The sequence below is a fragment of the Microdochium trichocladiopsis genome (genome assembly GCF_020744255.1).
Source record: "Microdochium trichocladiopsis strain MPI-CAGE-CH-0230 chromosome Unknown B0I36scaffold_4, whole genome shotgun sequence".
Classification (NCBI taxonomy): Eukaryota; Fungi; Ascomycota; class Sordariomycetes; order Xylariales; family Microdochiaceae; genus Microdochium; species Microdochium trichocladiopsis.
In genome coordinates this window covers 1,818,157-1,840,529 of record NW_025763547.1, presented here as the reverse complement: position 1 = coordinate 1,840,529, position 22,373 = coordinate 1,818,157, and the positions used below count along the sequence as shown (strand labels likewise).

Genomic DNA, 22,373 nt, shown 5'->3' with positions numbered 1-22,373 from the left:
TCTGGCCCCTTTCCCTCGAGCCACTCCTCAGGCAGCTGTCGATGGCCTCGCTCGGGTGCCAGGCAGTCGCCGTCGCCCTCGACTGGCCTCGTCATGGCCATTGCGGCCCGCCCCACGGCGTCCCAGACAACCCACAGGAATTGGGCTGCCTGGGCCGGCTTACGACAATGACGACGGCTGCCAAGATGGCCCATCCACGGTTGGCTCTCCCGTCTCTCGTGGCCCTGGCCACACACCATCATCCAGCCCTCACCCTCGCAGCCTCTAATTACAGTACCGTGCTGTGGCTGAGTGGGTTGGCCATGGTATGCACATTACGTAGGTGCCCGAGTTCGTGCCTGATCTGGCCAGAGGAGCTCCCACAATTCGGATCCAGTAATTAGTGAGCTCTAGACCATCACGCGCGTCCTTGCCCCCAGGCAGATCCTATGGCTAGCACTAGACAGCCGATGGCATGTTTCCAGCAGGCTAACAACATAAAATGGACGATTCTTTTCACCATTGCCAAGCACGGACCCGTGGGCTGGCAGCAGAACATGGGCGTCGTTGGCTCTGAGGTCAGCCATTGACATGCTCTCATCAGCATCAAGCGAGCTATCCCCCCTGAAAATAAGCTAAGAGCACACAAGCTGGACCTTTGAAGAAGACCCGTGGCAAGCTCCAAGTAGCCTGAGATTGCAGCTGTGACGCCTGCGGATCCGATTCATTGTTACGGCATGACCTCAGTGAGCCTCGGCAGCTACCGATCGTCTTCATAGACACCCGGCCTGCCTGGTGTTGAACCTCACCGCTCTGGTGATCTCCCAGCTGTCAGCCAACCCCCTGCAACTTTTTGCACCCAAGCTCCAAACCTTGAAGGGGGCGATGGCGGGGTTGAGCAGAGGGGTAAGTGTTAAAGTGGGGCACGGGCTTGCATTTTTGCCCAGCCAGCCAGCACATGTAATCTTGGGAGGCAGAGCTCAACAGCTGCAAGGCGGGCCGAGATCGAGAACGAGAATCGCAATTGATGGGACCGTACGATCCAATTCTGCGTGTCACGAACGAAACATCGATATTCCATTTCCCAGACAGATAACCATCGAGTGTTAGTACCCCTTCTTCCCTGGCTTGCTTCTCTCCTCCGCGCCTAAGCAAACGGCTTGCATTCTTCAGCACCTGGGCAACAGTTTTGTGCGAGCTGGAGTACAGCAAGCTCCGATAAGCCCCACGTGATTGTGGACCAGTCCCGAAATGGCTTATCGGCTCCAAAGCGCTAGCGCGGAATGTTCGCTTTGCTTCTCGATGTTTCGCGAAGCCATGGGAAATCCGATGTAAGTCTGATGAAATTGTGCCGTGCAGCATGCCTAGGTAGCATCTGTGCAATTGATACTTGATAATCGCTGTGCATGTGGAATCACCCATTAATGGATTCATCCTTGGTTATCCCTGAAAAGACATTGGGCTTCAGTCTCAGTTGTAATTGCCAGACATCTGAAGCTTCATTATTTGACGTCAATTCGGCACGTCACCTGCACTTACCTTGCTCAAACCGCCGCTTACAAAAAAAAGTTGCATCACCCAGGTCAATAACTTTTAAGAAAACAGCCAGGCCACCTACAAACCACCACACATAACCACATCCAACACAAAAAAAACCACCATGAACTCGGACAAGAACCTCAACAGTCTCCTGAAATGGAGCATTGAAGCCCAAGCGGCGGCCAAGGCCAACGCGGAGGCGGCAGCCGACGGGCAAGCCCCCGCGTCTGCGCCTCAGGAAGCACCAACCTCGCAGCTGACCCCGGAGATGCTCAACGCCATCATGGGTGGCCCCTCCGATGCAGAGCTGATGCAGGCGAGCATGGCGCACATCACCTCGTCGGACCCGGAGATCACGCTCGACTCGAAGCTCACGGCGTTTGACAACCTCGAGCAGCTGATCGAGTCGATCGACAACGCCAACATGCTCGGCAAGCTGGGCCTGTGGACGCCCCTGCTCGAGCTTCTGGGCCACGGAGAGCCGCAGATCAGGCTCATGGCCGCGTGGGTCATTGGCACGGCCGTGCAGAACAACGAGCCTTGCCAGGAGCGCCTGCTCGCGCTGGGCGGCGTGGAGAAGCTAGTCACCATGGCGCTCGGGCAGAGAGTTGAGGGAATCGAGGCGAGAGCCGGTGATCAGGAGGCTATCGAGGGCGCGACGACTACGGGCGCCGAGGATGGCAAGGAGACGAAGGACGTCCGCAGGAAGGCCGTGTATGCGCTCAGCTCGGCCGTGCGGAACTACCAGCCTGCTATGGATGTTGCGACCAAGGAGCTGGCGGGCAAGGGCGAGAGTGTCGCGGAGAAGACGGACGCGATGGACATGGACGCTGTGGATTTGATTATCACCCCGCTCAGAGAGAAAGCTGCTGCTGCTGCGTAGGCAGCGAATATTCAAAGACGGACGGGGAAAACGGATTTAGGCAGGATTCTGAACGGAAACACGAGCTGGGGTCACGAGGCGGCGAAAGGATTGCATAAAGACGGCGTTGGAGGCGTTACACTCTACAATACATATCATTTTCATTCCAGGCACCCTTTTATATGCTTGTCGTTATGCGGAGCACTTTCCTGATGAAGCAGCATTCTCAAAGTACGAAACTTCTCTCGTTCAAAAGGATGGGCCGCGGGCTCTCGGATATATTGTACAGCTCTATTACACGTATTCGTAACAGCCACATATGTGACAACCGTGCATCATGACAGTCGGCGGGCTTGACCAAGTTCTAACTCTATACAACACGACAACCCACTCAATCGACGACCTTGCCGTAGAATGGGACGCCTATCGCCTGACACAACAGCCTGGCGTGCCTGTCGGATGTGGCGGTTGTCTCAAGGATGATGCGGAAACCGGGAATCATTTTGGCGGGGTACATCTACAAAAGGAATCGTCAGCACCAGGATTCAATATTGCTTAGCCGCGACATAGACTGGAAATCACGAGAGAAGACTTACGCCATAGTTAGCTTCAACCTCTGGGAAGTGCATGACCTGCGACGGCTCCAGACCAAGACCGATGTTTCCGGTGCTGTCTCCGGACGTTGCCCGGACACCTTCCCACTCTTTGATCTTGGGTAGGACAAGGGTAATGAGTTTGTCAACAAACTCAAGCGCCTGGTTGCCGTAAAGTGACACTTTGAGACCGCCCTTCTCGCCCTTGATCAGGTTCCACTGTGCAACACTTTGCTTCGTCAAGGTTGTTGTTGGCCGGACTCCAGTGATGGTCTGGAGAATCGAACGACCCACGATAATGTGGTCAAAGTTCTTCCTCGCCTGGGCTTGGAAGACACTGAGATGGACCGCCTTGATCTTGGGGATGTTTCGCCACGTGATGTCTTTCTCGAGCGGGAACAGCACGTCGGAACCACGGGGTCCTCGCAGTGGGCGGTTCTCCATGTATGGGGACGAGTCGTCCCATTTCCGCAACCGTACTCGTTCAGGCTTGGCAGGAGTTCCTGGCGGCACATGTTGATATGCCATGGTCATGATGTCGGATGCGATCGAGGCGTCCCATGTCTGCTGTAGTCGTGGGAGGTTGAAAGGGCCTGGCGAGTAGTCGCGGGCGATCGGGTCTGAAGACTTCGGAGGTTGCACTGGATGCATAGGACCGCGGTAGTACTTGGGCGCATGGAACTGGTATCTGCGCCGGTGCTTAGTGCATGCTACAGCATCACTCAAATTGGCATGGGCCTTTCCGTTTGGCTAAGCTTACCTTCCATGCGGAAGTTCGAGAGATCTCCGGCTTGCTCTCCTCCTGGGGTTCTGCAGTTTCACATCCTTTGGGCCGACCACAGGAGCCTCCAGACTCGAGCTCGTCTCGATGTCGGAAATCTCAGCCTTTGCGCTCTTGGCCACAGACTCGGTAGAGGCGAATCGTCGGGCACACACGGCATTGGGAGCCCGGGACAAAGTGCCCAGAAGGCCACCGATCCGGGGTGCCTCGCGCAGTGCAGCCATTGTGCGCAACCTATTGAAGCCGCCCACTTGTAGGCCTGCCGACGTGAATCGTGAAAAGAGTCGTCGTCTAGTCGCAACGGCCACAGGCGTCGCGATACTGGTGTGGGCTGTTGAGTCTATCGCCGAGATGTCGCACACATGCCGTCGTTCGAGCAGTTGTTGCGCGCCGCCATGGAAATTTCAAGGACCTGAGTCTCCTCGACCCGCGCTAACCTTTTTCGTCGCCGTTGCATTGTGCTTTCGACATACAGTGTTAAGTACCGTTCGACCCATGCGCACTGTTAACCTCGAGCACGGCTGAATTGAAGAAGACCTCGGTAGTATGGGGTGAAGACTACCTACTTTAGGTACTAAACGACGTATTGATTGAGGCCCGGAGGTTCAAAGCCCTGCATGGGCCTCCATAGAAGTGACAAACTTCACATTTTACTGGCAGAGCCTTCCAAACAAGCGACCCGAGGTCCGCCTAAACGGCGCCCATTCTTGAGGGAGATTCCACAACAGGGAATTACTTGGGCAATGATATCAATTCTTTCACTCCCTCCTCTTCAAGGACGAGTCGTGGTCACAGGTAGACTAGCGGTGTTTCCATGGAGTCTTCCCGAAATTAGAGGCAGCCTGGAATGTCAGCAGGATGCGCCTCGCTCAGATCAGCTGGATTGCTAGCTTCGCGCGCGGGGCGTCACGCCGCCTCCCAACAAGGCGGGCAGACGAAACCGCGATCACGATGGAGCGCACCAGCTGAAATAGCTGACGTGCTGCCACACTGCCAAAAAAAGAAGCTGGAGTGGTACGTGATCGTCTTCAAAGTGACTGCAGCAGGCAGCAGATGTTTGCTGATCGTCTGCCCAAGCTTGTCGGCCAAGCAGTTTCAGTGGGCAGGCAATCTAATTGCTGGTCCATGATTTTCGCCTGGCTGTCCGTCCACCTCTCTCCTTCACCCTGGCGGGTCGGGGGCCCGGAGCGGGTGCTCCTCGAAGGTGGTGGCCACCAGACTTGGGCCAGCCCCGATCTCGACATCAGATGGACCCAGCTCAGACGTCAAGCTACAGGCACCTCCCAAGCCTTCCAAGGTTGACTATGGCTAGGGTGCCTCGGGTACCGCGCATGGAAATCGATGACTGGTGCCTGATGCTGTACTCGATGACCAGGCCAGGCAACGGGGATGCGATGTCGAGACCATGGTATCACACTGTGCAGAGCGCCTGCGACGGTTGTCAGGCTTATACGTGCCGACTTTAAAGGGCCCTTCCGTCTTGGGGATCTGAAACCAGCTTAACACTGACTGCACTAGACCTGAGCGAGTGTGCCAGGTCTGCAGCATTCGCATTTACAGTTGTCGTGGCGTGCTGCACAGAGAAACCTCGAGACCAGCTAGAAGAGTGCTACTTGGTTAGTGTGGGGCCCTCGCCAGCCCTCATCGGCCCTGCTCCCCATCAATCTTGGGGCGCTAGGCAAGCCCACGACCGCCGATCGCTGGACCCTGTCCATTGCTCCCCACGCATGGCAACACATGGGAAATCACCCCTCCTCGCGCCATACTGTAGTAATCCCTTTCAGCCTGGCAAGTTGCCCCGACGTGCGCTTCAGCTTTCCCGTCCCGACCATCCCGGCTGTTTGTTGCTCACAGACAGAGTAGTGTCTCGGCAGTCTCTTGTCTTCTCACACCCAATCCACTCCTACAAGTTTCTCTCCATCTCACCTCAATAATTGCAACGCGCTTATGCGACGCTTTGGCTCCCATTCGCTCTTCGAGGTGAGCTATACGATCGCGTACTAGCACTGCCGATCTGCGACAGCTACAACACAACACTTTCGAACTCGAATATTTAGTAGGGGCAACACTCGGCGACGACGTCAACGAAAGGCCTTGTCGGTGTTCTTGGCTGCGAGCCCACGGTGCCCTGCCTGTGGTGACATTGGCGAGCGCAACTCGACACGGTTGCAGGGGGTTCTGCCATTATTACGTTGTTCCTCGCTCACCCTGGCCGTCCCTGCCAGGATCGCCTGATTCCCAGCCCAGAGCGTCATCCGCCGAACGACATGCGCCTGGCCTTCGATCGTTGTTACTCGTTGCAATAGCGCCTGGCTGCGCGCCCGGATTCCGTTGTGTCTGCCAGGCCAGCCTCCTCGCTTCGACAACGCAACTTTGAAGGCCTCGACAAAGTCGAGCCGTCGACTTACATCACGAGCCTGGTCTTGCCAAATTGGTCGAGCCTAGCCCTTCCGGCATCGCGACCGAGCACAACTGCTCGTTCACCCCACCATGAAGGCTACCGGCCTGCCAAAGCGGTTCCTGAGCCGGAAGGACAAGCAGGGCCATCGCCGCGACAAATCGTCCGATGCTTCACACAAGGTTCGTCACACTGACGTTTGTCGTCGTTTCCAGTTGAGCATCGACTGATGTGGATCATTTTGCTTTAGCACCGATCGTCCGACTTCTTCTCTCTGCTCAAGCGCGACTCTGCCAAGACTCAAGAGAATGAACAAGCCAAGGAAGATGCGAAGGCGTGTACCTCACCTCGGAACCCTGGTAGCCAGATTGGCATCATGCTTACAATTTTCCTTTAGGTCGGAGAAGTTAAACAGCGCGTAATCGAGCTTAACCACGACCTTGCCATCGCCAGCTTGAACGACGAACATATCCGCTATGCCCTCCGCCACAAATATTCTTCGGGAGATGTCGACAAGGCCATTGAATTGCTTGCGCTGCAGAAGAAGTCCTTCCAAGGCCAGATCATACCGTACAACTCGAATGTACATATGTTGGGGGCGGAGAATCGTGGTGCGGTGACATGCTACCTCGATTCTCTGCTTTTTGCCATGTTTGCGAAGCTCGAGTCCTTTGAGTGCATGCTCAAGCACGAGATCGATGACCCTGCTGCCATGAGGCTGGCTGCACTCTTGCGGTTGTGGGTCAATATGCTTCGGTCGGGCAAACTGATCGAGGCCGACATGGTGAGTCGAAGCCCCTCCAAGAAGCGTTGGAGCCAATGTCTTTTCTTCTAACTCGCCGGCAGACACATCACATTCAGGATGCTCTAGCAGACTGTGGGTGGAAAGACGCACAATTGCTCGAGCAGCAAGATACCTCAGAAGCTTTTGGCTTCATAACCGAAACGTTACAATTGCCTCTAATGCCCCTTCAAGTGGATCTGTTTCACCACGGAAAGAATGATGACGCAGACCATAAAGTCGTCTACGAAAGACTGCTCAATCTGGCAGTACCTGAAGACACGGACGGCAAAGGGGTCGACTTGGAAGATTGCCTCGAGGAGTACTTCAATACACAAGTTGATGTGCAAAGAGAGGGTAGCACCGACGATAAGAAAGTCAGCATCCGTACGACAATCTCTCAAGTCCCTCTGACTCCAGATACCCCGAGCACGCCTTTGAGTGCTATTAGAATAGGAGATGACGTCAGGGAATGCCAGTCGCCAGCCGAGGATCCTGACAAGACGGAGCAATTGGCCTTGGAGAGGAGCCAAACAGCGATCTCCTTATCAGTACCGGCATCTTCTCAACCAGCCGTTCGCCCACATCGTGCAAGAACCGAGAGCATAATCCAGCGCGTCGTGATTGACCCTAGTGGCAAACCGACGGATACCGATACAGCGAGTCTCTTTCAGCGAGCGAAGCGGTCAGCCTCCGTCGTCAAGGCTGTCACTATTCCCGCATGGCAGTTCTTCAAGCTTATTCGTGAGTATTTCCATAGCCTTCGCGATGTGGCTTTTCTGGTGCTGACTGTATACACCAGCATGGCATTCCGCTGCCAATAACGAGCCGCAGAGTGATCTCGAAGTCGCGCGACACTTCAGCCAGCGTCCAGTCGTTGGCATCTGCCTCAAGCGGTATATGATGGACGAACACGGCAACATGTGTCGCAAGAACACCTACATTGATATCCCGGATAGTCTACGACTACCTCAATTCATTGCCGACGAACGGCTTGTAGAGGAGAACGGCCTGAGCGCGGACTACAAGCTGGTGTTGCAATCGGTAGTGTGCCATCGTGGCGACTCACTGCACTCCGGCCACTACATCTCATTCTGCAGGGTGGCGCCCAAGCTTCTCACTGACAATCGTATGCACGAGAGCGATCCTCCGCCAGATTACGAGGAAGCTCAGTGGGTAAAATTCGATGACCTGTGCATCGAGCAACGCATCGCGCCTGTTGACGACATAAAACAAGCGCTTAAGGAGGAGATGCCATATCTTCTTTTCTATCAGATCGTCCCGATCGTAGACATGACTGCGAGCTCGACTGACGGTACAAGCAACGGGCCCCCGTCCTACAACGATTCTAGACTCAACATCACTGTGTCGGAATCTGACCCAAGCCCAAACCGTCCGCCCGTATCGCGACAAACTAGTAGCTATTTCGACAACACCGGCACGGGGCCGTCAACGAGCAGCAGCATCAGATTCTCATCGGAGCTGGAGCGGCCGCCTCGTCGGAGCTTTGCCGATGAGGATGGGTTCCTGACTGCATCGAGGCGAGCTAGTGTGGCACTCGTTGATGTGGGCTCTCCGCGCCGCGGCAGGACTCCCGACAGCCACTCACCCGCTACAAGTCCCGGCGAGGAGACGACAGCGCAAAGGCTCAGTCGCGCTGCAGCCAAGTTCAAGTCTGGCAGCAAGAGCAGGCCTCAAAGTCCTTCAGGCGAAGGTCGCATCAGCCTCACAATGAGCCGACTGGGTTTCAGGCGGGCGAGCCGAGAGATGATACGAGATACAACCACGACAACTGATAATGAGGAGGATTTTGTTGAGGTTGCGGTCGTGGATGGAGCAGCAGACGAGAAGGATACAGACAAAGGCGGCAAAAGCCACGGCAGAGGAGACAAGCCGAAGAGCCGGCTGAGACATGGGAAGGCAAAGGCCGATGTGCCTGACAGGGAGTGCGTCGTTCAGTAGTGCTGCTGCATATACTCTTGGTTTCACGAGGTTTGTGGAAGAAGGGGAAAACCACCTAGTGGTCGGAGCAGATGGCAGGGGAAGTGGTTGAGTGGCACAAGCGACGAGCTGCGCCCATTGTTTGGTCATGGAAGTGGTTACGAAAGGCTGGATAAGTGCTGACATGGGAAACTCGGGCAAAGACTGGTGTTCTGGTCCCTTCCACGTGCTTATTTGTTTTGCATAGCATATGGAGTTACGGACTTTTGCCTATAGGTCTTTGCAATGGGGGCCAGGGCCTACACTTGGCAAAACTCAGGGTACAGTGATAGCGTTGTCGCACGGCATACATACACACAATTAGTCTTTGAAATAACAACAGCCAACGTATTGCCTCACGGTCTGGATTTGGTGTTGCGCGAATATCCACTTCCTGACGCCAAAACTAGATTGAGAGCATCGCATCGTGATGTTGCCCAGACGGAAGGGGTAGCTTTGAACAGGTTTGTCCCATGATCCTCACTTGGGCCTCTTGCTTGCTGCTCGCTTTCCCGTGCTCTATCATCTATCATGCCGCCCATTGCGGCAGGAGATACTTGACATTCTCGTACACCAAGAACGTCACCCATGTCGCGGGTAGCACCCGTACGACCCCCGGGATGATACCGCGATAGAACCCGCGCCAGCCTTCCTCCTGCCATGTGCGCGCTGCCACGCCCCGAATCCCCTTGCCGAAGCGTGCGTCTGCGTCGTAGTTCTGTAGCCGACTCCGGATAACTTGGTATGGGTACGTGGCAGCACCGGCGACCAGCTTTGCGACGGAGGATATCACCAGCGTGGCCTCGTTGGTCATACGCCCCTGCTCCCGCTGCTGCTGTCCCGGGGTCGCGCTCAAGTCGGCGGTCGTGTGCTCAATGCTTCCGTTCCGGCGGGCCAGGTACAACTTCTTGAGCGGGTCGTACACGGCGAACTGCACGGCACCGTGGGTCACGCCGAACAAGCTAATCCCCAGGCCGCGGTAAAATCCGCGGACGCCCTCGGTGGCCAGAATCGTCCTGGCGCCCTGGTACATGCTCGGATACGCACCCTGTGCCGAGCGGTCCGACGACACCATCCGCGTCTTCATCACCCAGATCGGGTTCGTCAGGATCTGGACTCCGACCCCCGCGAGACCCGAGGCGATGAAGTAGTCCTGCGGCGAAAGTGCAGCGGACTCTGCTGCTCCCGCCGCTCCCGGCTCGCTGGACTTGAGTGTTCGGAGGGCGCTCTCGATGCGCACCTTGAAGAGGAAGAAGGACGCCCAGCTGGACGCACTACCAAGCAGGTTGGGTGTGAGACCACGGTACAGGGACGCAATGGGATGAGGGCCTTGTAGCAACTTGCGAAGCAGGGAGACCGTGGTTAGGCCTTCCGGGCGGGCTGCGCTGCTGCGGTGGACTGGGAGAGGTGTCAGTGAAACTCATCCTCATGGTGCGAGTACAGAACGATCAGGGCATACTCTGCATGCGGGTCTTCACAATGTCTAGAGGATGCACGGTTAGGGTCGCGATCGAGCCGGCCGTGAGCCCGGCTACGGTCTCGACGAAGGCGGGCGAGAGTCCCGCATGGTCTTGTGTCATCGAGAGGACGCGGGAAATGGTGAGGTGAGGGGTCCCCGGACTCTAAATCATTGTGTGTCGAATCGGGCCCATAGACTCCTGGCTAAATGAATCTCTGAGCTCAATGAAGCTGATGGTGGTGTTGTTGTCGCTTTGATGGCGGTCCTGGTGACAGAAGTGATTAGTCAGTCGTGCCGGCCTTTCCATGCGCCTAGTGCAAATAGTGGTCGCATTTGCAGCACATGCTCGGATACAAGCATAATATTCGTCTGCGGCAATGCATCCGCATCTCGCGTCTTTGTTCCTGCCTTGTGAGGTCAGGCAACATCGTCTGTTTCGTCATTGTACCAGCTAATTTGGGGAGAACTCTGCAGTTCCCAGCATTGTTCCAGTGTCTCGTTGACCCGTTCTGCTTCGAAGATAGTTCACCTCTGCAACAATGGAGACAGTTTCAGACGAACAGTTGGCCAAAACGCAAGCGACACCACAGATCAATGTTGTGGTTGAGTTCTCGTAAGTGGCGAGCCCGTGCATTCGATCCTGGGAGCCTCTCGACGCCACTGCTTGTGTGAGTTATCACTAACACATTCTGGCATAGTGGTGGACTAGAAATGCTCTTCTCAGACAAAAGGCATCACGAGTTGTCTCTCCCATCCCGCACGGAGGACAGCTCGCCCATCACCATTGCGTGGTTGATCCAATACCTTTGTCAGCACACGATGGATGACCCTCGCAGGGAGCTCTTTGTACTCGATCAGCACCTGTAAGTCTACGACTAGCTTGCCGCGCTGTTTCACGGTCTTGCTTGTTCGACCGAGTTTTAGCCCCAGCCTGCCATAACAATGACGACGGGGCGTGTATATATGAAAGACAATGTGCCAAGTCTCAGTACAAGGTGCTGATGGCTGTCTTGGATCTCTGTGGACATTGACGGCGGGGTGGCGTCCGGCCTTCCATCTTCCTCGAATGAGATCGCTGACATGACGCAGGCGGCCGGGTATTCTTGTGCTTATCAACGATGCCGACTGGGAGCTAGAGGGGGAAGAAGCATACGAAATCCAGGACAAGGACAACATCCTGTTCGTCTCGACCCTCCACGGTGGCTAGATCAGCCGACCCTGTTACCGACTGCCAAATCGGAAGGCTCAACGGCACTTACCGTCGCGCGTCTAGCCTGATGGTCAAGAATCAATAGCGCCTCAGCATGATGCCGACGCGAGGCGCCAACAAGACCTGCCTATCTAGTCACCTCGGAAGCCTATCACACCCCACCACGGCCAAGCGGCAGCTCCGCGAGCTCTCCTGCAGATGAGGACATTGCTAAGACCGTGCACGAGTGCACGCCAGTTGCTGTTGATGGCTTGCGACTCGATCACTTACCACCCCTGGCTGGCTTGGCCAAGCTCAAAAGCCGGCGAACCCAGGGCTAGTGTCGCAACACGTCACAGGTGTTTGATTCGTGGCAAATGACAACGGCCGGGTACGATCAGCTCTGGTGCCGTGGTGTCATTGGCTTACACCAGTATGCCGGTTTTCACAGAGTTTCTGCAGCATAGCTCAAATGAGAAGCGTTCATCGTGGTCCTGCCGGTCGTATGCATGAGTCTGAGGCGCTGATCGACGTTCAATCAGTGCATATAGCAATGTGCTATTTGCCGAGTGAAAAGCAGGAGATGTGAGTCCCCCTAGGCATCCTTTGAAGGTCCGGTTCTCATCCATGGGAGGCTGACAAGAGGCACCAGGACTCTCTAGTCTGGGTGGCACGTACAGCTCCACGTGACGTGATCTGGGTCAAATTATGCACTGAGCATTTCCCGGGGCCACTCTCATCTACCGATACCTTGTCGCTGCAACATTCTGGAGGTGTCGTATGGCCAGCACTTTGCACTACAGAAGTCCACTGCTCTGATAATGCTGTCGGCTTGCACTTGCTACAAGCATTATTGTCAACTAGTGGAGGCCATGCAGCTCAAAGATACCTCAACCAGCCCAGGATTGATCAAACATCCCTTCGTCAATACTTCGTCCTTTCTTTGGTGCTTCGAGCGACTCACTGACCTTGCCGAGCACTACTGGCTCCTCCTGAACGACCATACCGCATTGGTGAGGTTGCGTGTCACCCATCCCGGCGTTCCATATCAGCACTGTTCATTTACTGCTCGCCTGCCCGGGTTGTGGGCGGGACGGACATCAGCCACGCCGTCAATAAAACGAGGGCGTCAGCCAGCCGCTGTCTGTCGACGCCCCATGTTGGAGAGGAAGCAGGGGAGGCCGAGACTTGGAAGCATGTTGTCGTGTGGCTCACGTTGGTTCGTTGCGGGAATGTCACAGTTCGTGCAGGATTTACCACCACCCTTCCAACAACATCTTTCAATGTCGCCCAATCGACCCAAACGCACTTTCGGTCGACACTTTGCAATTAGACGTCCAATGTTGAACACGTCACTTGGTGAGGGCATATGACATGTCATCCGAAGAAGCCAGCCAATGGAGACGGCTGGAAATAGCCCACTCTGGACTCTCTTGTCGAATCGGGCCGTGAGCATTAGGAAGGTTGGACAGGGACAAGCCCTGAAGCGTCGCGGGTTAGCCCAGTGTAGCACCAGTCTCTCCGGCGCCTGGGACCACTTGGTCTGGTATTCAACAAGATGGAAAAGAAATGCCATCCTGATCAGATATATGCGTGGTAACTCAATCTGTTGGCTCGGGCCAATATTCAGAAACGTGAGCACGCAGTTCTGTCCCTAAGTTCAGGCTTCAATAGACGCAACTTGTGGCTCTAACTATCACGCAGGACGAACCAGCTGCGTGGGAGGCACTTGGAAGGTTGGCGTGGAATATTCTGCAACTCAAAAATTTGTTTTTCGTTTCAGAATGCTACATCCACGCCACTTGTGGGATTCCCTGCCTGCCAATCTTACGCCACCCGTCATTGAGCCATGATGTGTTAATGAACAGAAGTGTGCTCCCGCAGCCCGGACTGTCTTTTGTTCGTCCAGTTGGATAAGCTTACGGGGGGTGATGCATAAATCCAGAACGTGTTGGGCAAAGTTGCAAGACTTGCTTGTGCAGCCGCGACACCGCTCTTCTCACTCCGACGCGCTTCACGGGAGCAAAACTGTCCACCAGCTTGTGCGCTGCGGCGGTGGCCAGCAGCAGGCTTGCCTTGCAGAGATTGATCGACGGCATCAGAGTGGCCGCCCCGGCGGCTGGCGGCCTGCATCCGATGCATGGGCGTGGGTTGTCAGCACACAACAACAGTAACCACTGTGCTCGGGGTAGCTTTGCCGCGAAGGGGGCGATTTGCCTCTTGTTGCGGCTGCTGCTACCGGTGCAGCTGAACTGCAGATACATGGACCAGGGGAGTTGCGCAGGGACAATATGGGCAGATGAATGCATCCACGGCGAGCAATGTCTGCCGACCCGTCCAAGGGACATCCTGGCTGGCCTCGCCTGGAGCGCTCCAAGCCAATGACAAGACAGCCACCCTCGGCGTCTAGACCACGAGATCCTCCACCCACAGTTGGGGCAGCTCGCCTGCGAGTGCGCTGGGACAACTTCAACATCGCTCGCCATTGCGGTCGACCCAGCCGATCATGATGCCAACTGGGCTTATGCAACGATCAGCCGGGGACCCGGTGGCTTCTCCCAGCTGAAGTCCGCAGGACGACGAGATAATCAGAAGTCTTGGCTTCACGGGTGGCCGCCGAGGGGGGCCGGCTGTCCTCGAGGCTCTGGGCCAGCCACACAGCCTTCTGAACCAGGTCTTGAACTTGACTTACACGTATGTCTAGCGCCTCTGGCAACGGGTTCCGGGCCCTCCAGAGCTACCAATTAGTGAGACTGTCTCTTGCCAAGCCACCTCGAGGAGTGTCATCTGGCAGGAAGAGAACGTGGGACCACGACCAACACCAGCCACTAAAAGTACCCTACGCACAACCAGAGGTTGGCGCCCTCAACGCCTCAGAGCCTCGTGCATGACGGATTGGTGGCACGATCTGGTCAAACAGTGTCGTTCCCGGCACATTTGTGTCGAGGCGCCCCCCGAAATGGAGAACGGGCAAGGGAAAGCAAACAAACTTTCGCCGCGCCGCTTACCGATTGATGGCCCGTCGCGAGCTTTGCATACGATCTGCAGATATACATAAACTCCAACGACTCATCCCAAGCAAGCACTAGCAGCAGCAGCACATGAAGACGAAGAAGAAGAAGAAGATGATGATGATGATGACGGTGTGCATCAATGAGGCGCGCACATGCATACGGCTCGATCGGCATTGTGCAGGCCAGTGTTCTTACCGTTCCCACGCCCATCGACGCTCCTGACACCTCTCTGACACAAAGCTTGATTTCTTGATTGTACTCGAGCCGCCGACTCTGGTTATGAGCCACTCACTTTTTCTTAGGTTGGCGTCCTCTTGGAAACGGCGTACAGTCATCGTCAGCCAGGACACGAGCTTCGCTTATCGTCGCGTACACGCGGATTTGTTGACCCAGCCATTATTCTCAGCTTACTCCCAAAAACCTTCGTGCTGTCCGTCTACCCGCCTCATCCGCTTCATGCCCAGCCCGGGATGCAACGGCAAAGTGGCCAACCCCCACCACGCCCACTTCCCCGGTCTTCAACAGCCGGGCCAAGTGTGTGCTACACGGGACGCAGGAGGGTGATACGCTGCTCTGCCTGGGGCCCGCTACACACTGGGCAGCACTCCCTCTTATGTGCAGATTTCATGCATTCTACACGCATATGCACAGACCGGCCACGTGGTCTGGCCATGCTGAGTGTTGCTGCTGGTGTTGTTGCTGCTGCTGCTGTTGGTGGTGGTAGTGTTGCGTGTTGGCGAGTTTCTACACCGCTTTTCGACCTCATCCTGTTTTTTTGACGCCTGAATGCCAGCCACACGTGGATTGTACACAAGAGACTCCTGGTGATGTCGCTGGTGTTGTACACCATTACCGCGACTGCATGTGTAGTGAATGTAGCAGGAGATGCTGTATAAATAGTGGTTTATTTTCTCCATCATTTGTCACTATCAATGCATTGTTGCGAGCTGTGGTGCTTTCTTCTCATATATATTTTTTCAGATTTCAACTAGGCTACAGACCTAACTAAAGACCAAGGTTCCGAGCATCTCTCTAGTAAGAGGTTTTCGGTTAATCGTGGCTGGCTGCCCATCTTGTTGCTGTTGTCGTCCAAGTGTTGTATGTGTGTGGGTATTTGTGGCTTCCAGCTGCTGGCAGTCGCGTTTGACTGCCATATTCCAGATGGGAAAAAAATTAAAAGAGACAAACCAACCGACCCGAGGCGTATATAGAAAAAACATTGTTTCGCCTCCATAAACCCCCTCCCACACGTAGAAACAGGCAGGTAGGAGAGGGAGAGCGCGCACGGCGACAACCGACTGCTCCACCGTCCAGCTTGTAGTGTATATGTTTTGTTGTTGTGAAAATGACCAAGAGTAACCTCTCCCAAAAAGAAAACAACTAGTGATGGAAATCAAATAAACCGCGCGTGTATGCATGCTGACTTGAGTATGTTGAAATGCCCCAAAGATGTGAAAACCGAGATTATTAAGAGGAGAGAGAAAAAAAGATTTGAACCACCCAAGGCGTTGTTGTTGTTGTCCAGACAGGCGTCACCAGATGGACGGATACATGTTTTGACCCAAATGGGGGAACTGCCCATCTCCACTCGGTGTGCGATTGTGTTGGGGTAATGCCTGTCTGTCTGATGCAGTGTGTCTGGTTAAAGGCGGCAGACGGCATTGGACACAGAGGTGCGGTGAAACCAGACTGTGTGTGCTGTGCTGTGCTGTGCTGTGTGAAGCTGCCAGAGGTATACCACCCACACACCCCTCCCCTCTCCATCTTCCCCCTTTTGGACTTTTGCATATGCGCAGGGAGCGGGTGATTGGATAAAAAGCCAAACTCTGGTGCAGGCCGCAGAAGTCGGGGCCTTTTTTCGACCAATAGGCGGGATGACCACACCACACGAATGAGCGTGTATTTTTGATGGGGGAAGGGGGGGATCGATCTTGCGGGAGAGGGAGGGTGTTTCTGCAGCGACAGCAGCGTCTCCTGCAGAAACGGGTGCAGCCGGTGACGACGTCGCAGAACGTCTGCCCGTCGCGGACGTGTTATTGTGTCCTTCACCGCCTCGGCTTTTGCTCGTCCTCGGCATCAGGTGTGGCAACTTCACTGCAGGCCGTGCAGGCAGACATGGGAGGATTTCGGTGGTGATGTGTACATTGATGGAAAACAAGTAAAGCAACAGTTCGCTCGCTTGGATTGTCCTGTCGTCTGTGAGAGGTCAGGACCCAGCCCCTGTTACTGACCTAGAAGCCGATAGGGGTGGGGAAGTAGGCTCGTGCAGAGACTATGATTGAGGCTGGTCAAAGACCTGAGAAAGAAAGAGCAAGGGAAAAAGGTCGGAGCTGTCGTATATGTCCATGGTAGGGACCCATGCGTCCAGCCCGTCCGCGGTACGTTGGCACACCACGACTGCCGACCGGACCATGATCGTATGCGAGCCTCGCCAGCCTCGAAAATCTATGGTATTGTAAAATGTGTTCGTTGACCAGGGAAAGCCAGACTCTAATGCGCAGCAGCAGTCCTGCCTCTGTAAGTATGGGCCAAGTGGTGCCGCTATGGCCAGTGGGAAGGCTGCTAGTACACGGCTCCGCGGTCCTCGTCTTCGTAAGTCGTAAAGCTGATGTGATTCGTTCGCGTCAAGATTCGTACAGTGGGACTTTTGCTTCTCAATACAACCGGTCCTGGAAGCGCTCGTTGAAATGGTGCTCGTCTTCGTATAATGTGCCGGTGGCGCTAGACCCAGATACGCTATCGTGGTCCATGTCGTACTCATATCCACGGCGGCTTTCGCGGCCGACGAGCATGTTGTAGGTGCTGTAGTGCCCAAAGGCATTGGACGCGGCGAGCCCCGAATACGGAAGCCCATGAGGCATCTGATGCTGTTGTTGCTGCTGCGTCGAGGGCTGTGACCCGGGGTAGTGACTCGAGGGCGCCGCTGGTGAGGAGTTGATGGTGTTGACCTTGCGGTCCTTGCCACGCCCCTTGATGCCCTTGTTGCTGTTCTTGTAATGGACTGCAAAGTACTCAAAGAGCTCCTTGTCTTCGCCCTTGAGCTCCTCCCCAGCACGCAGTATCGCGGCAAACTTTGCAGTGAGAGCCTTGATTGTCTCTGCGTGGAACTTGTTTTGGTGTGTCTGGATTGCCATTAGCATCGTGTCGAGTGGTGGTCACAAGCATAAATCAAGCAAGTCTTACCTTCATGTTCCCCAATTGGCTGAACTTCTTGGTGCATCCGTCAATTCGGCACGCAAAGCGCTTGAAGTTGTTGTGTGTCTCCTTGTGAGCACGTACGTTGCCGCGCTGAGCAAATCGCTTGCCACAAATTTCACACGCATAAGGCTTTTCGCCAGTGTGACGACGCTCATGTGTCTGCACACCACCAGTCAGTATGAGCCGAGTCACAGCATGCAAAGTTCGGGCGTACCTTGAGGTTGCCCAGTTGAGAGAAGCGGTAGTTGCATCCCGGCTGGGTGCAAGGCTATTTTCACGAGTCAGTCTAAATTGCTGCCAGTGAGGAAGGGTCGACCCAGATGTGCTCACATATGGCCGTTCATCGGTGTGCGATCTCACGTGTATGCTCAAGTGAGTCTTCTGGGAGAATCTCATTGGGCAATTTGGGATCGTGCAAGGGTGGCGCTTCTTCGTGTTGCGTGAGCCGCTTGAAGTCTCAGGGCTCGGTTCAGCATGAGGCGGTGACGGGTAGCGAGACTCGCCGTGGTCAACGGCGGCCGGCGTTGTCGTTTCCGTGCTCTTCACTTGAATGGTCTTCATAAGGGTGTCCACATCCGTGTGAAACTCGGTCTGCTTCTCGGGGTCTGCCGAGATGGTTGGTGTGATGGTCTTGCTGTTGATGACGTCCTTTGTCGAGGCTGGCGAGGCCGGAGACATGTATTGCTCGCGCTTGACAGCCGGGGCCTGGACCTGGTCTGGGATGTAAGTCTGTGGGCGACCGCCTCGTGCGTAGTTCATGTTCGTGTGGCTGCTCTCAGTATCCATGCCCATCATGCGAGGTCTCTCATCCTGATACTGCCTGAAGGATGGCAGGAGACTTTCTGGTGACGGCGGCGTCACGCAGCCAAAGCCGTACTGATGTTGTCCGGGATACTGGGGTGCTGGCATGGCCATTGGGGGAGCCATAGTGTGTGACAGAGTGTGTGCCATGGTGGGAGCCATTGTGTAGGCATTCCCAACCAGATAGTGTTGAGCCTCCGAAGGCCGCTGGAGGGTCACTGGAGTTGTCGCACGTGTGTCGTACTGGACAAACGTAGAGCCGTCGAGAAGGCCGTACTCTGGTGACTGAGGCTGTGTGTTCCAACGACTCCATCCTGGAGCAGCTGGCGGAGGGGCAGAGTGAGCCATCGTCGTGACCACTGACAACTAGTCCCGCAATGGTTGCAGAACCAGCTGAGTGACGGAGCGGTGGCGCAACTGAGGTTATTCGTCTACCTCAAGAAGTTGTCGGCGTTCAAGCTGAGTGATAGGAAGACCTGTTCCAGGTGGAAGTTGGCCAGTGACTGTGAGCAACCGTGATCGATAGATGAGGACTTATGAGGTCGCTCAATATACGTCTGAGGAGCAAAAAGTCAAGAATTCCGTGAAGGTGATGGTGTCACGAAAAGCTTGGTAAGATGTTGTGAAAAGCAGAAGACCACCAGATGAATCAAAGAAAGAAAGCAAGATCGTGGATAGATGCGTTGTGAACACAGAGTCTGGTCTAAGACTTGAGAGAAGGCGGGCGGAACGCAGAAATATGTATGAAGCCCAGCGTCCTGCGAGGTCCGCTTAGATCGTCGGGCTGGCTTGTGGCTTGGCCAGATACAGGCGCATCAGACAAGGGGTGACCCTTTTTGACTGGCATAGACGACATCCTGGGGCTTGAGCAGATCCCGCAGGTCTAGTGCTGCCCATGATTTCCGGGTACAAGTGACAGACCCAACACGGTAGATGAGAAGTACGTACCTGGGATCCAGCTGATGGCAGGGCCCTAGACCAGGGTACCCTCTGGGGTCGACAATGCCCACGATCTCAGACCAGGCCACTCGCTAGTCGCACGCCCTCAGGTTTCACTCATGACCCCAGCCACCACCCTTGTTCAAGATACCTGTAGTCCTTCTGCCCCGTGGAGACCATCAAGCAATTACGAGTACGTCTGTACCCTGTGCCGGGGAGAGCCGTGCTTGGTACCGCACCTGGACCGGGCGGCTGGTCCCCGGACGACCCGGTGCACATCCATGACATGAGCTCGCTGTATCGTTGTCACCATGTCTCATGCTGATAACTAAGGATATCGGGTGGAGGCCTTCATGAAGTGAGGCTCCGTGACAGCGCAGGCAGTGCTGCGTCCACTCAGGCGAGTTCTGCAATAGTGTCCCTCTGTGCAGAGGGGCCAATCAGCCCTCCTCTACTGTCTGCATGCGAACCTGGCATTTACAAAGGCTCTCACAGTGGAGAAGGCGGACACTGCAATGGCTTTCCTCATGAGCGAGCTAAAGCACGCACAATCATGCTTCAGACGGGCGACAGCGTCCAGAACAAGCGCACGAGTGGCGATGAGGGATGTGCCAGCTGTCAGAGGCATCATTGGGATATCTGAATGGTTGTTGGGCTTTGATACCTCTTGCGGGCTGGGCCAGACCGGCTAGCTGTACTCTATTCCAAAGGTGTGGCAGCCACTGTCGATCATTGGCTAGGGTGCCTTCAGATATGGCTACGGGGAGCTGATGTCAGTCTCAAAACGCCAAGGTCAGTGTCGGGCCAAATGTCTCTTGCTGCCAGAATGTCATGAACAGAGAGCATCCTCAGAGCTCGCGTCTCCGGAGTAGAGATCTGCCATGACTTGCAGTGGCTTGCGGAAGCGACCCGTTCGAGATGGCCGGGTGAGACAAGCCCGATAAACCTACACAGCACTGTTGGCGCCATTGTGCTGCCGTAAGTAGTGTAGTCGGAATCAAGTTTGGCGAGGTTGACGGCGCCACTTTGGGCATTATGACACAGATACTCTGAAGCGGATGACCCGAGTCGTTTTCCTCTGGGGCTGCAAAGTCTGCAAATGGACAGTGGCTGCTGGAATAGTAAGGATGGGGAGGAATGCTGCGCCAACAACGGGATGAACGGCCGTGGGCCTCAAGGTTTTCCTTTGTGCTGTTGGGGTTGTGCCGCTCACCTGTCCGGAGTGTGATCCGCGCAAAGCCAGACTCCACAGTGGACGGCCTGCGGACAACTAACGCGCGATAACAAAGGCGTTGTCTGGCGGCGTGCTGACAATGGGCACTTTAAGGTACCATTTCAACGCCCTTCGCCACTCGCCTGCGGAAGCCACAACGCATGACACTGGACAGCCCGCAAGGCACCCGCGCCTCGTGGGAGCGGGCTGGCCAACCGGAGCTGCAGCATCTGGGACTTGGAAGGCAGCGGGCGGTCGCTGCAGGAGCAGGCATGGTGTTGCGGATTTTGAGACCAGATTGCAGCCGGGGGCGGCCAACCATCGAGCCGGTCATGCGGGCGAGTGCGGCTTCAAGACACCCGATTCGGGCCCCGAGAGGATTGCAGCGAGGCGAGGTGAGGCGAGACGAGGACCAGGCGGGTCGAGTGCAGTAGCACTGAGAGAGTCGAGGTCGAGGCCGTCGTCATCAGGCACGGCAGAACGAGTGATGAGCGGAGGGGCGCTGCAGCGCAGCCTCAGGCCCCCTCAGTGGACGTTGTGCCAGCCTAGCGCCCCAAGCGATACTGCTTCAAGGCTGGCGCAGGCGGGCGCTGCAAGTAGCTCCCGCAAATCCCACGCTACGACCCTTGTCCGCAGGGAGGTGGGTATCCCACACCACCTCTGGCAAGCTCCCGCTCTCTTCGCCATCTTCACATCCACACATAACGTCCTGGTCTCGCCCACCGTCTCCGCGGCGCAGGCTGCCCGTAATGTGTGCCCTCAACACAACGACTGACGCCAGTAGGCATCCCAGTGGCTTCGGCACTGGCCCGTACAAGTGGGCGAGGCTCTTCGGGCAGCGACAATGCTCCCATCGGTCCTGAGCAGCAACCATCGCATATCACGGCTTGCCGAGCAGGCCTTGCCGTTACGGCGCCCTTTCGAAGCAGATGCCACGGCCGTCCACACATTGCCGCCCCGTCTGCACAGTCATCGGCACATGCGGCAATCACCACTTGTTACAGCTCTTGATGGCGGCCTGGCCCACTTTCAAGGCGCCGACGCCTTCCCAGACATGCACTTTCAGCACACTGTTGCTTTCCGATGTCGCTTCTCAACCTTCAGTATCAGCTCAGATACAACCCCTGTGCTATTTGGTTTGGCAGCTCAATCTTCGGCGATTTCGGCCATTCAGATCCTTCCGTAGCGCTGTGGTATTATACTTACAGGGTCGAGCAGCTAGACGATTACATGGAGCACAGCTGCTCTTGAAGTTCGTACAGATTGATTAGGTTCTGCCGGGTCCGCCACTTTCCGGTAATTTGGATCTCCACCCCTGACCGGGCGGACGGTCCCGCGGCACGGGGCCTCTAGCCCGGCGCTTATTGTCATCACTCGATTGCGCGAGCCCTGGCAATTCCGTTGCCTGGTTTCGAATCTCAAGAACCGCTTATCAAGTCAGAGTGCGGAGCTGTGCCCAAACGACATGCCTTATGCACTCGCTTCGATGTTGCTGAAGCGAGAATGCTGAAGCACGCCCAACAAGACGACTGGGGAGGGCCGCTTTCGTGAGGTGTTGACAACAGGACAATCCTGCGCCCTTCACGGCTTTCGCTTACGTGGTATTCACTATTTGAGCAGAACAGAGCGATAGCGTTGGGCATTTTA

At 55.7% G+C, this 22,373-nt stretch overlaps 10 protein-coding genes across 10 annotated transcripts; 5 read left to right on the top strand and 5 right to left on the bottom strand.

Moving 5' to 3' along the window:
• The first annotated feature begins 1,356 nt into the window (after positions 1-1,356).
• On the top strand, positions 1,357-2,535 carry B0I36DRAFT_320831 (nucleotide exchange factor Fes1-domain-containing protein). Its single transcript, XM_046153600.1, has one exon. The coding sequence runs from the start codon at positions 1,640-1,642 to the stop codon at positions 2,399-2,401; it is 762 nt and encodes a 253-aa protein (XP_046013959.1). The 5' UTR covers positions 1,357-1,639; the 3' UTR covers positions 2,402-2,535.
• Positions 2,536-4,136, bottom strand: B0I36DRAFT_320830 (ribosomal L5P family protein). Its single transcript, XM_046153599.1, has 3 exons — positions 3,734-4,136; positions 2,977-3,661; positions 2,536-2,897 (listed from the first exon to the last, which is right to left on the bottom strand). The coding sequence occupies exons 1-3, from the start codon at positions 3,976-3,978 to the stop codon at positions 2,772-2,774; spliced, it is 1,056 nt and encodes a 351-aa protein (XP_046013958.1). The 5' UTR covers positions 3,979-4,136; the 3' UTR covers positions 2,536-2,771.
• A 2,108-nt stretch (positions 4,137-6,244) lies between these two features.
• On the top strand, positions 6,245-8,895 carry B0I36DRAFT_361835 (ubiquitin carboxyl-terminal hydrolase-domain-containing protein; the record flags this gene model as incomplete). Its single annotated transcript, XM_046158552.1, has 5 exons — positions 6,245-6,334; positions 6,403-6,490; positions 6,560-6,936; positions 6,999-7,677; positions 7,736-8,895. 5 exons carry the CDS (start codon positions 6,245-6,247, stop codon positions 8,893-8,895), a joined length of 2,394 nt encoding a protein of 797 aa, XP_046013957.1.
• Positions 8,896-9,442: 547 nt separating this feature from the next.
• Positions 9,443-10,493, bottom strand: B0I36DRAFT_240568 (mitochondrial carrier domain-containing protein; the record flags this gene model as incomplete). The annotated part of the gene is made up of 2 exons (XM_046149769.1): positions 9,443-10,311; positions 10,373-10,493. The coding sequence occupies 2 exons, from the start codon at positions 10,491-10,493 to the stop codon at positions 9,443-9,445; spliced, it is 990 nt and encodes a 329-aa protein (XP_046013956.1).
• A 264-nt stretch (positions 10,494-10,757) lies between these two features.
• B0I36DRAFT_105254 (ubiquitin-related modifier 1) lies at positions 10,758-11,680 on the top strand. Its single transcript, XM_046147781.1, has 3 exons — positions 10,758-10,985; positions 11,071-11,235; positions 11,462-11,680. Exons 1-3 carry the CDS (start codon positions 10,912-10,914, stop codon positions 11,577-11,579), a joined length of 357 nt encoding a protein of 118 aa, XP_046013955.1. The 5' UTR covers positions 10,758-10,911; the 3' UTR covers positions 11,580-11,680.
• Positions 11,681-12,129: 449 nt separating this feature from the next.
• B0I36DRAFT_105256 (uncharacterized protein) lies at positions 12,130-13,172 on the top strand. Its single transcript, XM_046147782.1, has 2 exons — positions 12,130-12,146; positions 12,214-13,172. The coding sequence occupies exon 2, from the start codon at positions 12,383-12,385 to the stop codon at positions 12,932-12,934; it is 552 nt and encodes a 183-aa protein (XP_046013954.1). The 5' UTR covers positions 12,130-12,146; positions 12,214-12,382; the 3' UTR covers positions 12,935-13,172.
• Positions 13,173-13,207: 35 nt separating this feature from the next.
• On the bottom strand, positions 13,208-14,149 carry B0I36DRAFT_105251 (uncharacterized protein). The gene has a single exon (XM_046147780.1). It carries the CDS (start codon positions 14,045-14,047, stop codon positions 13,481-13,483), a length of 567 nt encoding a protein of 188 aa, XP_046013953.1. The 5' UTR covers positions 14,048-14,149; the 3' UTR covers positions 13,208-13,480.
• A 1,270-nt stretch (positions 14,150-15,419) lies between these two features.
• On the bottom strand, positions 15,420-16,105 carry B0I36DRAFT_105248 (uncharacterized protein). Its single transcript, XM_046147779.1, has one exon. The coding sequence runs from the start codon at positions 15,991-15,993 to the stop codon at positions 15,577-15,579; it is 417 nt and encodes a 138-aa protein (XP_046013952.1). The 5' UTR covers positions 15,994-16,105; the 3' UTR covers positions 15,420-15,576.
• A 1,124-nt stretch (positions 16,106-17,229) lies between these two features.
• On the bottom strand, positions 17,230-18,922 carry B0I36DRAFT_361832 (uncharacterized protein; the record flags this gene model as incomplete). The annotated part of the gene is made up of 4 exons (XM_046158551.1): positions 17,230-17,697; positions 17,759-17,932; positions 17,988-18,041; positions 18,104-18,922. 4 exons carry the CDS (start codon positions 18,920-18,922, stop codon positions 17,230-17,232), a joined length of 1,515 nt encoding a protein of 504 aa, XP_046013951.1.
• A 1,904-nt stretch (positions 18,923-20,826) lies between these two features.
• B0I36DRAFT_430414 (uncharacterized protein) lies at positions 20,827-21,974 on the top strand (the record flags this gene model as incomplete). Its single annotated transcript, XM_046162535.1, has 2 exons — positions 20,827-21,121; positions 21,731-21,974. The coding sequence occupies 2 exons, from the start codon at positions 20,827-20,829 to the stop codon at positions 21,910-21,912; spliced, it is 477 nt and encodes a 158-aa protein (XP_046013950.1). The 3' UTR covers positions 21,913-21,974.
• Between the last annotated feature and the right edge of the window lie 399 nt (positions 21,975-22,373).

What these genes read in the sequence shown, in the direction of transcription:
- B0I36DRAFT_320831 (XM_046153600.1), top strand. Translation starts at nt 1,640, where the DNA reads ATGAACTCGGACAAGAACCTCAACAGTCTCCTGAAATGGAGCATTGAA.
- B0I36DRAFT_320830 (XM_046153599.1), bottom strand. Translation starts at nt 3,978, where the DNA reads ATGGCTGCACTGCGCGAGGCACCCCGGATCGGTGGCCTTCTGGGCACT. An exon ending in CTCGAACTTCCGCATGGAAG is followed by an intron (nt 3,662 to 3,733) that starts GTAAGCTTAGCC and finishes GCACCGGCGCAG; the next exon opens with ATACCAGTTCCATGCGCCCA. An exon ending in AGGTTGAAGCTAACTATGGC is followed by an intron (nt 2,898 to 2,976) that starts GTAAGTCTTCTC and finishes TTCCTTTTGTAG; the next exon opens with ATGTACCCCGCCAAAATGAT.
- B0I36DRAFT_105254 (XM_046147781.1), top strand. Translation starts at nt 10,912, where the DNA reads ATGGAGACAGTTTCAGACGAACAGTTGGCCAAAACGCAAGCGACACCA. An exon ending in AATGTTGTGGTTGAGTTCTC is followed by an intron (nt 10,986 to 11,070) that starts GTAAGTGGCGAG and finishes ATTCTGGCATAG; the next exon opens with TGGTGGACTAGAAATGCTCT. An exon ending in TTTGTACTCGATCAGCACCT is followed by an intron (nt 11,236 to 11,461) that starts GTAAGTCTACGA and finishes GACATGACGCAG; the next exon opens with GCGGCCGGGTATTCTTGTGC.
- B0I36DRAFT_105256 (XM_046147782.1), top strand. Translation starts at nt 12,383, where the DNA reads ATGCTGTCGGCTTGCACTTGCTACAAGCATTATTGTCAACTAGTGGAG.
- B0I36DRAFT_105251 (XM_046147780.1), bottom strand. Translation starts at nt 14,047, where the DNA reads ATGGCGAGCGATGTTGAAGTTGTCCCAGCGCACTCGCAGGCGAGCTGC.
- B0I36DRAFT_105248 (XM_046147779.1), bottom strand. Translation starts at nt 15,993, where the DNA reads ATGCATACACGCGCGGTTTATTTGATTTCCATCACTAGTTGTTTTCTT.